Genomic DNA, 14,221 nt, shown 5'->3' with positions numbered 1-14,221 from the left:
AGAATGGCCAGACTTCGTCTCACCTATTTTGGTCATGTTGTAAGAAGGGACCATTCCCTGGAGAAGGATGTCATGCTTGGTAGGGTGGAGGGTCAAGGAAAGAGGGGGAGGCCTTCAATGAGATGGATTGACACGGTGGCTGCAATGATGGGAATTGTGGGGCTGGCGCAGGATCGAGCAGTGTTTTGTTCTGCTGTGCATGGGATCGCTATGAGTCGGAAACGACTCAACAGCACTTAACAACAACAACAACAGTTCAGTGACGTTAACTACCTTAACCATGTGCACCATCAGCACTATCCTTTTCCAAAAGATTTTCATCACCACAAACAGCTCAGTGCCCCCTCATCAATACCTCCTCATTCCCTCCCTTCCCCCAGCCCCTGGTAACCACTGATACACTTTTATCTCTATACATTTGCCTGTTCCAGAGGTTTCATAGTAGCTCTGGTAGCATAGTGCTTAAGGCACTTGACTGCTAACCAGAAGGCTGGCAGTTCAAATCTACCAGCCACTCCTTGGAATGAAGATGGGGCAATCTACTTCCGTAGTGATAATGCCTCAGAAACCCAAGGAGGGGTCGCTATGAGTTGGGTCCGACTCGACGGCACATAAGAACAACAGAGGTTACATGTAAGTGGGATCATACAGTATTTGTCCTTTTGTGTCTGTTTTCACTCAGCATCATGTTGTGAAGGTACATTCCTGTTACAGCATGTATTAAGACTTCATTTCTTCTAATGACTGAATAATATTTCATTGTATCAGAGTCTCTTTTCTTGGACCGTGTGTTCTAGTAGATACAATAGGAAGAGAAACAATAAACTTAGGCAGGGAAGCTCTGAATTTTAAGACAGGAAACTGAAGACCAAAGATGTTGAACTGCAAATTCTCCATCAGAAGTCTAACTGAATTTTGCCCTAAGTTTACTGAAGTAGTTCTTTATGACAGTGTTGTGTAGTGCTCACTTTGGCAGCACACATACTAAAATTGGAAAAATACAGAGACAATTAGCATGGCCCCTGCACAAGGATGACATGCAAATTCATGAAGTATTCCATATTTGTATGATGACATTGGGGAGAATGTACACAAAAGATGTAGACAACAGAGGCAAATACTATTACGTACACAATACTGCAGTATCACTAGCACCAAATACCATGCTACAGATTAATGTATAGACAGGTGAGAAGAGCAGGTGGGGGTATACAAACAGGAATACACCCGAGACCAAGGATAGATTTGGCTGAAGATAATCTTACATATGCACTTGTGTTACAAAATTAGCCACACTCATTACAGAAGCAACAGTAACTTCTCAGAGACAACCAAACATCTTGTGAAAGAGAATCACCAGACCTGGGGGCTTGGGACCCTACTCCTGGGGGACATCATGCTCAATTGGCACACATAGTTCATAAAAATTTTGTTATATAACCTAATTTGGTGAGTAGCAACTGGGTCTTAAAAGCTTTTGCATGGTCATCTAAGATGCAACTGTTGGTCTCCTCTCATATGGAGCAAAGAAGAGTGAAGAAGGTTAAAGTCATCTGGAAACAATTAGTCCAAAGATATGATGGACCATGAGGACCTCAGCCTGAGACCTGAAGAACTAGATGGTGCCCGGCTACCAGTGCCAGCTGCTCAGAAAGGGATCAAGTCTAGAGATCCTGGATAGAGTGAGAGGAAAAATGTGGAACAAAATTCAGAACACAAAAATGACTAGAATTGCTGGTTGGAGAGAGACTGGTAGAACCCCCGAGACTATGGCCCTGGTTACCCTTTGGGCCTAAAATGGACTCCCTTCCATAGATTGGCTCTCAGCCCAACAGGAAAAAGACCTACATACAGAACACCTACCCCAGGTTGGTGCATCCACCTACTCTAGGGAGATGCACCCCTTGGATCAATCAGCCATGAGATGCCAGAGGGGTGGCACGCACATAGAGAGGAAGCCAGAGAGGCAGGAATGCATAGATGAGAAGGGCATGGGGATGGGGTGGTCATAGCAGGGAGAGGGGAGGGGAGAATTTTATGGTTGGGGACAGTAATCAGGCTGTGAAATCAGATGTGCGTGAACTGTTGAATGTAAAACAAGTTTTCTCTATAAATTTGCACCCAAAGCACAATAAACAATATGTGTATATATAAAAACAGTGTTGTGTAGAATGAAGAAGTGTGTGCCCTCTACATAATTCTGTTTGTAGAACATCTGACAAATCACTTAAGCTCTCAAGACTTTGTTTTCATTACTTAAGAGAACAGAGTTGATAACTGTGGAGGGTCATGCTTGCTTGTTACTTCCATAGTCCTGTTATTTGATGTGGAGTTATGTGTGTGTTTTCTTTACAGCCATCCACACTGCTGCTATGGATATGCTGGGAGGATCTGGTATTGAAAGCCAATGTAGGAAAGTTGACATCATTGCAGATGCTGCATATTCTATTTTCAAAAAGCCAAAAAATTTTACTGGCAACTTTATTATTGATGAAAATATCTTAAAAGAAGAAGGAATAAAAAATTTTGATGTCTATGCAATTAAACCAGGTGATGCTTATATTTTTAATAATAGTTATTTAAAAAAAAAATGTCTTACAAAGAAAACACATTGTGTGTGTGTGTGTGTAAGCTGTGGTGGCATAGTGGCTAAGGCATTTGACTGCTAACCATAAGGCTGGCAGTTCAAACCCACCAGCTACTCTTCAGAAGGAAGGTTGGGAAATCTTCCATAGTGATAATGTCTCGGAAACCCAAGGACGGGTCGCTGTGAGTGGGGACCAACTCAACAGCAGTGAGGTATTGGTTTTGGAGTTTTGTGTGGTAATAAAGTTATATATTTTTGAAAAGCTGCTGTCTTTTCATGCTCGTATGCATGTGAGAGCTGGACAATGAATAAGGAAGACCGAAGAAGAGTTGATGCTTTTGAGTTGTGCTGGCGAAGAATGCTGAAGGTACCATGGACTGCTAAAAGAACTAACGGATCTGTCCTGGAGGAAGTGCAGCCAGAATGCTCCTTGGAAGCAGGAATGGCCAGACCTCGTCTCACCTATTTTGGTCATGTTGTAAGAAGGGACCATTCCCTGGAGAAGGATGTCATGCTTGGTAGGGTGGAGGGTCGATGAAAGAGTGGGAGGCCTTCAACGAGATGGATTGACACGGTGGCTGTGATGATGGGCTCAAGTATAGCAGGGATTGTGGGGCTGGCGCAGGATTGGGCAGTGTTTCGTTCTGCTGTGCATGGGGTCGCTATGAGTCGGAAACGACTCAATGGCACTTAACAACAACAAGCTGTCTTAATGAATGGAAAAATCCATACCACCACAACTTAGAAAAGAAAAAAAAAAAAGAATTGAGTTGAGGGTTTTTGAAGTGTTAAAACAGATGCGCAAGGTCACATCAGCAGCTAGCCATTTCTAAATCTTGAAACCAAAAATTAAAATTAGTTTATAAAGTTGATCTTGAAAGTCACAGAGTAAAGATTTTATTCGAAGAAATGAATCAGTTGTTGTTACATGCCGTCGAGTCATCTCTGACTTATAGCAGCCTTAGGTACGATGGAACAAAAACACTGCCTGGTCCTGTGCCAGCCTCATGGTCCCTACTATACCTGAGCCCATCGTTGCAGCCACTGTGTCAGTCCATCTTGTTGAGGGCCTTCCCCTCTTTTGTTGACCCTCCACTTTACCAAGCATGACATCCTTCTGCAGAGAATGGTCCCATCTGGCAACATGACCAAAGTAGGTGAGACAAAGTCTGGTCATTCTTACTTCCAAGGAGGTTCTGGCTGTACTTCTTCCAGGACAGATTTGTTAGTTCTTTTAGCAGTCCATGGTACTTTATCAGACAGTGTTTCACTGCTATTCATAAGGTATTCAAAATGAATCAGTAGAGGGTTTAAAAAAAAAACAAAAACTTTTTAGATTGTCGACTCTTTCCAAATGTTTATCTCTAGAATCTATTCTCCTGAAATAGCTTAATGACAGGTGGGAAAAGTGAGTGTGCAAGGTCTCTTTCAGGAGTATTAGTGTGATTTGAGGAGTTCCTGGAAGACCCCTGTTCAAAAAAAAAAAAACCTTCCTCTCTGAAATTGCAGGGAATAATGGTGGTGATTGATTTTTACTTTATGTGTAAATTATATGATACATAATAAATACATAGGAGGTATGTTTATTGTACTAATGTACATTGAACTATTATTCATCAGTGTAAACTTCTAGGTAACATATGACATTTATATTTCTATCATCCTGGCCTCTTCAGTTGGAACTGAATAGAATGAAATAGCTTTTTACAGTTTTACAGAACACTTTTATATACATTATCTATTTCACCTGTGAGGAAAGTGATACTGCTTAGTGATTACAAACATGGGGTTTTGGTGAAGACAACCCAGATGTAGACTCCGGCTCTGCTACTCACTGGCTTTGTGGCTTTGGGCCTGTCCCTTGCTTTTTCTGATCCTCATTTTCCTTATTGATAAAATTAAGAGAATGACCTTTCATGCAGGATACAATAAAGAAAGTGCAGTAACCTGTATAATGTGCTTGGCACAGTGCCTGGCACATAGTACACACAATATTCCATAGTTAATATTTATAAGTGAAAACAAAAATCAAAACTCAGATTAAGCCTTTGCCTAGCAGCAGATAGCAGACAGGTCTTCTGGGTCCTGGTACAGTGTAATTATCACTTGAGGTTTAAAAGACATAGTATCTTTGGACATAACATTTAAAATTTAATCTAAATTAAAAATCCTATAAAATGTTGAGAGCTTTACATGACCAGGCACTACAGTAAATGTTAGGCTCTAACAAAATATCAACACATTCCCACCCTCCAAAAGTTGTTTGAATCTTTTGAGAGAGAGAGAGAGAGAGAGAGAGAAAAGAATTGTTAATAACTTTCTACTACAGTTTTGAAGGCTTTGTGACACATCTCTTGGGGGTATCAGTGTAATGTTAATAATTAACTCATTTTCTAACCACAGCTATTAGTTGAAAATAAGACTTAGTGGTATATAGTAGCTTAGTTTCTTTGCTGATGGAGTGAGAGGAAAAGGGAGAACAGACCAATACACTGATGCTGAGAAACAAGTGGTCCTTCCTAATGACTGATCCCTTCCCTCAGGAGCAAGGGAAGAAATGAGTCCTGAGCACGTTGGAGGGATGTGTGACAGAGGGTTGGTTGCACGGAAAGATGATGGGGCAAAGACTTCTGGGCCAGTAGTTAAAGTTCCATGTCATATGAATGTGATTGGATTTTGAAGTGGAAATTTATCATCGGTGAGGGCAACTGGCTTGTAGGAAAGGTATTTAGCTTAATGATGATTAGATAGTTGGACAGTTTTCATAGGAATCTTTTCCACTGCACCCAACTGATCATTTAAAAAACAAGATACAATGTTGTTTTGCAAACAGTCACACTGTATTAAAATCTTAATATATTGTAGGTGTCACATTAACTGATTATTTTGTGGTTAATTTTTCAGGCCATCCTTTGATACCAGATTTCTTCTTAGATGAATTCCCAGATATAATTCCCAAGAAAATGGAATCCCATGGTAAGATTTAGACCATAGGAAACTAAAGATACTAATTTATATTTTTTCCAAAATACAGAATTGATCCTATGAAAGTGACATTCCTGCTGCTGCTTTTAAGTCATTTTGTAATTTAAACTAGACAGGTATTATGAGTTTTTAGTAAATTCTGGTAGAAGGTTGTCTTTGTATTCCTATTTAATATATTCTTTGCATTTTGGTTTGGTTTGGTTTGCATTTAGCTAAATAATAATAAAAGTTTCCTGAAAATTCCTTTTTAATTTATTTTCCTTGGCACTGTCTTTAGGTATTTGATTCATGTGTTACTTTATTTTGAGAAGAGAGATGTCACATCGGAGTACATCTAAGACCATTCTTAGAATTTGTGCTAAACTACTTTATAGAAGCAGTTAACTTCTAAGGGGGTTTTTCTTTTATTTAGTTTTGTTTTTTTAACTCAGAAAAAATAGCTCCTTTAAATTGGTCCAGAGCTTAGCTTTTAGTCTGTGTTCTGGCATGATGCCACTGGCTTAGTGAAGAAACACTCTTTGATGAAGTCCCATGGAAGGAATTTCTCTCATGTCTTACTAACAGTAATGGCGGTACTTCTTCTGGGCACCTGCCTTATTTTTATCTTATAGACACTGTGAATCCCTACAGAATCATAGACTCTTTAGAAGGAACAGGTTTCCTCTGTATCTTTGGCAAATTTGTAGAGCCCTTCTGCAATGCTCTGGTAGCATAGTGGCTAAGACACTTGCCTGCTAACCAGACAGCTGGCGGTTCAAACCCACCAGCCACTCCTCGGAAGGAAGGTTGGGCAATCCTACTTCCATAGTGATAACTGCCTCGGAAACCCAAAGAGGGGTCGCTATGAGTCGGGGCCGACTCGACGGCACACAACAACAACAACAACAATCTGCAATGCTATTTAGTGGCAAACCTTATTCCAGGCTTAAATGTTACCTTTTCCATCTTTATTTTTACTTAGTCCAAATTGTTTGAAATAGTTTTTAAAGATTACTTAGGTATTTAAAAAGGCAACATTTTTTGTATTATAGAAAATTTGAAAAATATAGAAAGAAAAATTACTCATAATTCTACTACCTGGAGAGAGCTCTTTTAAAAATTAGGTCTTTGATTTACTTGCCACCTGGCTGCATCAGATTATTAAAACAAGAAAAACAAGGCAGGCCATCTTTTTCCCCAAAAGCCTCTTACAGAGTGGCAGAAATTACCTAGAGGGTTCATCAAAGCCTAGAAGAGTGTGGTCTTCGAGTTAAGTGAGTCTAAGATCCTGATTTTTGCCAAGACCCTCAGACTGGATCTGCCTTTTAGAGGAAGATGTCCATGAACTGAGCTCATTTGAATTCCAGATTTCAGATAACAAGAATCACCCATTGATCACATATATTAATTTTGTTTATTCATCAAATATTTATTGGGCACCTACTATGTGCCAAACACTGTTGAGTACTTTGCTTGCACTATTTCAATTAATTGTGATGGTCCTACAAAGCAGGTGTTCTCATTTTATACCTGACATCACATAGTTGGCAATTGGCAGAACTAGGTCTTGAACTTATGTTTTTCTAATTCCAAAGCCCACGTCCTTCACCAAAACAAAAAACCACTGCCGTCGAGTCGATTTGACTTGCAGCAACCCCTCCTTGGATTTCCAAGGTGCTATATCTATGAAAGTAGATTGCTGAATCTTCCTTCTGAGGAGTAGCTGGTGGGTTTGAACCACCAGCCTTCTGGTTAGCAGTCATATGCCTTAGGCACTATACCACCAGAGCTCCCTTACGTCCTTCACCAGTAAACTTAATTTCCAGTAAGAAATTACTTTCTTAACTCCTGAAAGTCTTTTAACTTAGTATATTCTTTTCCCCAGTGATACAGTTTATTAATTTATAATGAGAAATTGCCCTCCCATGGGCTAGACTACTTATAGTTGTTATGATCAACATATTCTTTCCCTTTACACATAATTACATAGGGAACAGTCAGAAGACTGTTTAATGGGCATGGAATCAGAGTGAGAGGGAATAGTTAAGTAAAATGTAAGTTACGTGTTTACTGGCATTAGGATGACTTTGCCCATAGGATCAGAGTACAAGTCCATTGACACAACCCTGTATCGATCCCCACATGAGAGTACCCTCACCCTTTAGGTCAGAATACTCAGATCCCTTTAACTAACACTTCTCTTCCCTACACCAGGCTAGAGAGAGCATTTACTTCTGTAGTTTGCTTTTTTCCTATCCTTCCTGGTTGAGTCAACAGCAATTCTATTTAACATTTTCTGTAGAAACATTAATACATTCATAGAGGTAATAGTCCAGTTTGTCTGGACTGGGTTCTGACTTACTGTTTTCAGGTGATTTTTCATGTCCATATCCTGGTATGTTGATGTCACAATTGACCTCTCAGAGAGCAGTGTGTATCCCTCATTTCCAAAGAGGGAGAGGTTCACCTTTCTTTGTACCCACTATTGTAATAACCCTTGTTAACACTGGTTGTACTTTCTCAAGTACTTGTTTTGTATAGTATATATGTAATTTACTGCCTAAGGCATTTGACTGATAAACAGAAGGCTGGCAGTTTGAACCCACCAGCCACTCCTCGGAAGAAGGTTGGGCAATCTACTTCTGTAGTGATGTTAGTGTTATGTGCTGTTGAGTCGGACCTGACTCATAGCGACCCCTCCTTGGGTTTCCGAGGCAGTATCACTACAGAAGTAGATTGCCTGGTGGGTTTGAACCGCCAGCCTTCTGGTTAGCAGTCAAGTGCCTTAGGCACTATGCTACCTCAGAAACCCAAGGAGGGGTTGTTATGACTCAGATCCAACTTGACAGCAGTGAGTTTTGTTTTGTTTTTTAAATAATGCATTGTAAAACTATGTACATAATTTAAGTTAATGGTTTTTCTCATTATAAAAGCAATACTTACCATAATTTTAAATAATTAGAAAAAAAAATACAAAAGGAAATGAATCCCACTACTAAGTGAGATACAGTGATAACATTTTTTTTTAACTTTTTATTATGAGGTGTTGTGGATTCTCACGCAGCTATAAAAACGATACAGAGAGATACTCCTGTATACTCTCCACCCATTTCCCTCGAGGTGACATTGTGCATACCTGTAGTGCATCATCATGGCCACTGTAACATTTTGATACATTTATTGTCTTATAGTATTTTTTCCAGACTTTAAAAAGTAGTTGAAATTCTAATTTATATACTAATTTTTGACCACAGTTAATAGGATCGTTTATAAGATTGATTGAAGGGTTAATGGTGTGAAGCTTGGTGAGAAATGAGGCGAGTCACTAGGTAGAGTGCTAATGTTTCTATAAAATTAAAAAAAAAAATTCAAAATCTCAGATTATTCAGGAAAATTTAAGGTGATGACCTAAAATTAATTAGCAGAGGAAATGGCATTACATTGTTCTGTCCAACTTTTGTGGAAGCAAAATAATGATGTGTTCCAGACTTGTATGCCGCTGTTATTCAGCATCAGAACAGATCCCCTATTACTACTTCAGATTGTTATCAAAAAACGCCTGAACTCTGGGGAAAAGGGTCTGCGTCAAGGAATGTGTTTCTCGGTGCTGGGAAGTGGGGGGGGGGGCGGGAGGAACAACTGAGGGAAGCGGTGCTGAGTGAGGCCGGACCCCTAGGTTTCAGAATTGCCCTGTAGGTGCCCATAGGGTTGGCTCTGACGCATTGGGACCCCATGTGTAACAGAGTGAAACGTTTTCCAGGCCTGCACCGTCCTCACATCTGTTGCTGTGTTAGATCCTGTTGTTGCAGCCACAGTATCACTCCATCTTGTTGGGGGTCTTCCTCTTTTTCACTGACCCTCTACTTTACCCAGCAGGATGCCCTTCTCCAGGAATTGGTCCCTCCTGATAACATCTTAAGTAAGTGAGGTGAAGTCTCACCATGTGCCCTTCTAAGGAGTATTCCAGCTATACATTTGCTTAGATTTATTTGTTCTTCTTGCAGTCCATGATATATTCAGTTGTCTTTCCCAGCACCATAGTATGTCAGTTCTTCCTCAGTTTTCCTTTTACATAGAATTGACCTGAGAAAATATAGTCTAGACTGATGTAATGAAAGACCCTGTAATCCTTTTATACCACGAATACCCATTTTCTTGAGTTTTTACGTTTGATTCCCATCTTCGTTGGCTATCAGGAAGAATATATTGGAGGGAGATACGTACTTACTGTGAAAGTCAAGTTTGTGTGAGATGCCTGGATTAACCACCTTTGCCCATGAAAAATCTATAAACACTGCTCCATTGTCTGCTGGCACTTAATGGAGGCACAGTAGTGAGGGACTGCACCCTGAGGGGTCTGTCCCACCAAAGCATGGTTCTGAGGAAAACTAAAGCAATTTAATGTCTTCCTTTCTTGGCAATCTTTTTCTATGCCAGAATGTTTGAAGGCGTTTGGCCAGCATGTTTATAGCTATCATTGCTTCATTGCTTCTTGCCCCTCCACTGGAACCCAGGAAGCCCACTCAGTCTTTTTTTCCCTCCAGTTTATTTATTTATTTAATTTTTTTTTTATAGTTTTGCTTGTTTCAGTTGTTCTGTATTCTCCTTATGGACATTTATTCTTAGCTTGATTACCTTTTCCTTGTAAGTATTACCATGTCTTGTTATTTGCATCTTTCTGTTCTTCTGAAGTCTGGTAAGAAACCTGGTACAAATTTCAGGTTTGTCCTTTGTATTACTGATTAGATTTTCTGCATTTTTAATTTTGTTCCATATTGCTTCAAATGTTTATGCTTGTTTCACTGTTGTGCTTTTTTGCTTTTCATGCCACCTGTTTTCTCTTTCATTTTGTCCTGTTTTCATCTCATCTTAGCTAGTTTAATCTCTTAAGACTTCCTGTGCCTGTTTCATACAGTCTTCATGTGGAGGAATTTTTGTGGTTTACATAGTAGATTATTTTAGAGACAGACTTCTGCTATTCAGAATAACCTTCCATTACTCTTGTGGTACATTATTTTTAAATCAGCATCAGGTTATTTTTTTCCCTGTTAATTCATCTTCATATTAGGAAATCTCTTGAGACTTAGTGTAGTCAAATGATGGTTCTTTTGGTTCTACTGCCTGCACATTTGGTAGACATGTTTTTCAGCTCCAGTTTCTGTTGTGGTATCTATTGGACATACAGCTAGGGCCAGTGTGTGAATCTGATAGGAGACTTTTACCTCCTCTGCTTAAAAACCACTTTTCCCAGCAAGCACTGCTGCCAGGGTTCTTCCTCTTCTCGTCTTTAGTAGCCATATTTTGGGGTGTGTACTTCCCAGGGTCCACCACCACTAGGGCTCCATCTATAGCCTAGTCCTCTGTTATTTGGGAGCTGCAGACTTTGACATAGTATTTGAAAGATGAAAATGAGGAATAATATTGATCATGAAAAGCAGCGTCTATAAAACAGGAACAGGTCCTAGTCTTCTAGTTGATACAGACCCGAAGTTTGATCCAACCAAAAACCAAACCAAACCCACTCCCTTCAACTTGATTCCGACTCATAGCGACCCTCATTGGATTTCCAGGAGCTCTGGTAGCATAGTGCCTAAGGCACTTGACTGCTAAACAGGAGGCTGGCGGTTTAAACCCACCAGCCACTCCTCGGAAGGAAGGTTGGGCAATCCTACTTCCCTAGTGATAACTGCCTTGGAAACCCAAGGAGGGGTCGCTAGGAGTCGGGGCCAACTCAGTGGCAAATAACAACAAATCTTTACAGAAGTAGATTGCCTGGTCTTCCTTCTGCAGAGTAGCTGATGGGTTTGCACCGCCAGCCTTTTGATTAGCAGTCACATGCCTTTAGGCATTGTGCCACCAGAGCTCCTTAGGCACTGGAAGTCTGATCCAGTGGCTGAAAAATGTAAGAGCCTTTCTTCTTTGTTTTAGGTGGGCTGAATTCTTCCTTGAGGTCTTTCATGAGACAGAGCTCAGGCATTCTGTGTTTTTTAGGCACTTTTGGTGTAACTTTACTGATAAACATCGTAATTTCTGTCTGACTTTTTTGCTTTTTCATTTCTGTAATATGTTTCTGTACAGTACCAATCCTTCTTCCACTGTGTACTTGTTTCAGTGCCCGTATCATAGAAGGGTCCATGTCATAAAAGAAGTCAAAAGCAGTCTTGACTAATCGGAACCCTTCTGCCAGATTATGTACTGTCGATTGGTTTGCTGGCACTGCCTCTTCTGTCTTCAACCTCATCACCTGGCTGTGGTTCAGAAGCACTCATCTCCATCAAGTTGTCTTCTGTTCATTCCTTTGGTGTAGTGTTTATTAACCCTTGAATTTCTCCAAGAGCTGTATCTTAAAAAAAAATCCACAGTAAGTGGACCCACACAGTTCAAATCCACGTTGTTCAAGGGTCAACAGTATTTTGTTGAGCATTTTCACATGTATATCCATGTTTCCTTTTTCTGTCTTCTCATAGTGTTGGTACCAGAGTAATACTGGCCTTGTAGAATGAGTTGAGAAATGTTCCTTCCTCTTCCACTTTTTGGAAAAGGTTGTGAAGAATTGGTAGGCATAAAAAATTAGAAACTGTATGTTTGATTCCATTTATATGAAAGTAAAAATGAGACAAAACTAAACCATAGTACTTGATGTCAGGATAAAATTACTTTTAGGGAGTAAGGAGGGCGTAAAATTAAAAGAGAAGGCATGAGTGGGCTTTTGGGTACCCATAATGTCCTACTTCGTGATCTACATGGTGATGTCTTTACTTTCTGATAATTGATTGAGCTGTATATGGGAGCTCTGGTGGCATAGTACCTAAGGGATGTGACTGCTAACCAGAAGACTGCTAACCAGAAGGCTGGTGGATTAGGCGATCTACTTCTATAGTGCTACTGCCTCGGAAACCCAAGGAGGGGTTGCTATCAGTCGGGTCTGACTCCATGGCAGTGAGTTTGGTTTTTGGTTTGTTGTGTTTATGGTCACTATTCCTGTGTGTTATATACTTCAAGAAAAACAGGCCATACCAAGGATGAGGCAACAGGAGTGGTTTTCCCTGGGTGTACTTTCTTAGTGAATTTAAAAACAATCATAAAGCTGACTAAAAGTAAAAAAAAAAATGTGTATATATATCTCTTTTGGTCCTGTGGACCTTAAGGATTTATTTCATCTTTAATATCTGTTTGGATTTTAACTTATGAGAAGGATTTTATTTATCCATGGAAACATCATAATGGAAAGCAATTTATATTCAGCAAATTTGGGATACTTTTACATTGCTGGCTTTATACTCTTGGGCATCACCATGCTTTCAAATAAGATGTCCTTGAATAACCTTTGGTAAGTTTTGTCGGACAAGATGGCTGGGTATAATTTGCATTGGCAAATGGGAGCTAATTTTCAATGTAGAGTACAGGAGGGCCTTGGAATTAATTAAACTGGTCTCACCTGTTTTGGGGAGCAACTGCTACACTGCCCTTAGGTGATTGGAGGAGGGTAAATAAAGAAGCAGAGGTTGGTATTAGAAGAGCAGCTTCATGATATGGGAGCAGAACAAACTTACTACTGTTGGTCTTCTCCCCTGGCTGATCATCTGCTGAATGGTCAAGGCTAATGGGTTAAGTGAATGCAATTAAGAAAATGTTGCAGGTAACCTCCATTCTGCCTGACCTCCTGTTTCCAGGCAGGAGCTCTTCATCAGACTCATAATCTGAAATTTTTCATCCAGTGGGAAGGGCCAGTCTGATTAAATGACAAACTGAGCTTGTGCAGCTTATACCCTTTGGAGCATTTTTCCTTCCTCTGCAAGTTTCCTCAGTTTTCACATGACCTCTGTTTACAGAGGCATTTCTACCCTTTGATGGAAAAAGGCAGGTTCAATCCAGAGTTGAATGATTCGGTGAATAAATTTAATTTAGAGTAAAGTTCACTTTAGACCACTGATTCAGTACAACTTCCAATTTAGCTTCACTAATTACACAACTGATACTTTGATCTTGGTCTTTTTGACTCCAAGGTCATCTTTTTCATTTGCTTTTAGAACTTAAAAGGGAGTTCTAAGAAAAGGCATGATTAATTATCACCCCCAAAACTCCAACAGTTTTGTTTAGGTTTGTTTATTATAAACAAGTATATGGGATAGTAGTTTGTTTGTTTTTTTTTTTTAATCTAGTTTTTGAACCTAGTCAGCCTTTTATTTGGAGAATATAAACCGTTTATATTTATAATCATAACTAATGTTTTTGACTCATCAGCTTGCTATATGTTTCAGATGCCACTTAATGTACTTATGGTCATTTTGGTCAAACACAGGTCTAATTGATAGCAAGTTTGTCCTGCTAATGAGTAAATCTGTGTGTAGCCTCACATGGCCAAGACTTTAAGGACATCTGCTTGAATAATATTGCACAGGTGCCGTTCCAGCATTCAGAGAAGGAAAGCAGGTGCCCCAAACAAAACCACGCTCTGGACCTGTGGAAGAAACATTCAGAATTGTCAAGGACTCACTCAATGAAGACATTGTTAAAGCTACGCAAGCCATCTATCAGTTTGAACTCTCAGGTAAGGATTATATCTGGTAATCTGGGACTGTTTGAAACAAAATAGGATATTACCTTTGGAAGAAAATGAGCCTCCAGGAGCAACCTCCTGGATAGTAAGCTGTATACAGGAAACTTACC

The 14,221-nt window shown here is 39.8% G+C and overlaps 1 protein-coding gene and 1 non-coding gene across 2 annotated transcripts in view; both read left to right on the top strand.

The window, feature by feature from the left end:
* The window catches only part of HSDL2 (hydroxysteroid dehydrogenase like 2), a 115,460-nt gene that overhangs the window by 86,703 nt on the left and 14,536 nt on the right, over window positions 1-14,221 (top strand). The window contains exons 8-10 of the mRNA XM_042780383.1: window positions 2,356-2,550; window positions 5,492-5,563; window positions 13,953-14,102. Coding sequence (XP_042636317.1) covers window positions 2,356-2,550; window positions 5,492-5,563; window positions 13,953-14,102 — 417 coding nt within the window. The remainder of the gene's footprint in view (window positions 1-2,355; window positions 2,551-5,491; window positions 5,564-13,952; window positions 14,103-14,221) is intronic.
* On the top strand, window positions 961-1,067 carry LOC122149645. The gene has a single exon (XR_006163249.1). It is a non-coding gene; the product is annotated as a U6 spliceosomal RNA (small nuclear RNA).

This window comes from Orycteropus afer, unplaced genomic scaffold (assembly GCF_000298275.1).
Source record: "Orycteropus afer afer isolate SDZICR_OR568_19922 unplaced genomic scaffold, OryAfe1.0 scaffold00037, whole genome shotgun sequence".
NCBI lineage: Eukaryota > Metazoa > Chordata > Mammalia > Tubulidentata > Orycteropodidae > Orycteropus > Orycteropus afer.
Note: the sequence above shows the minus strand (reverse complement) of the source record. Positions and strands in the feature narration are given on the sequence as shown.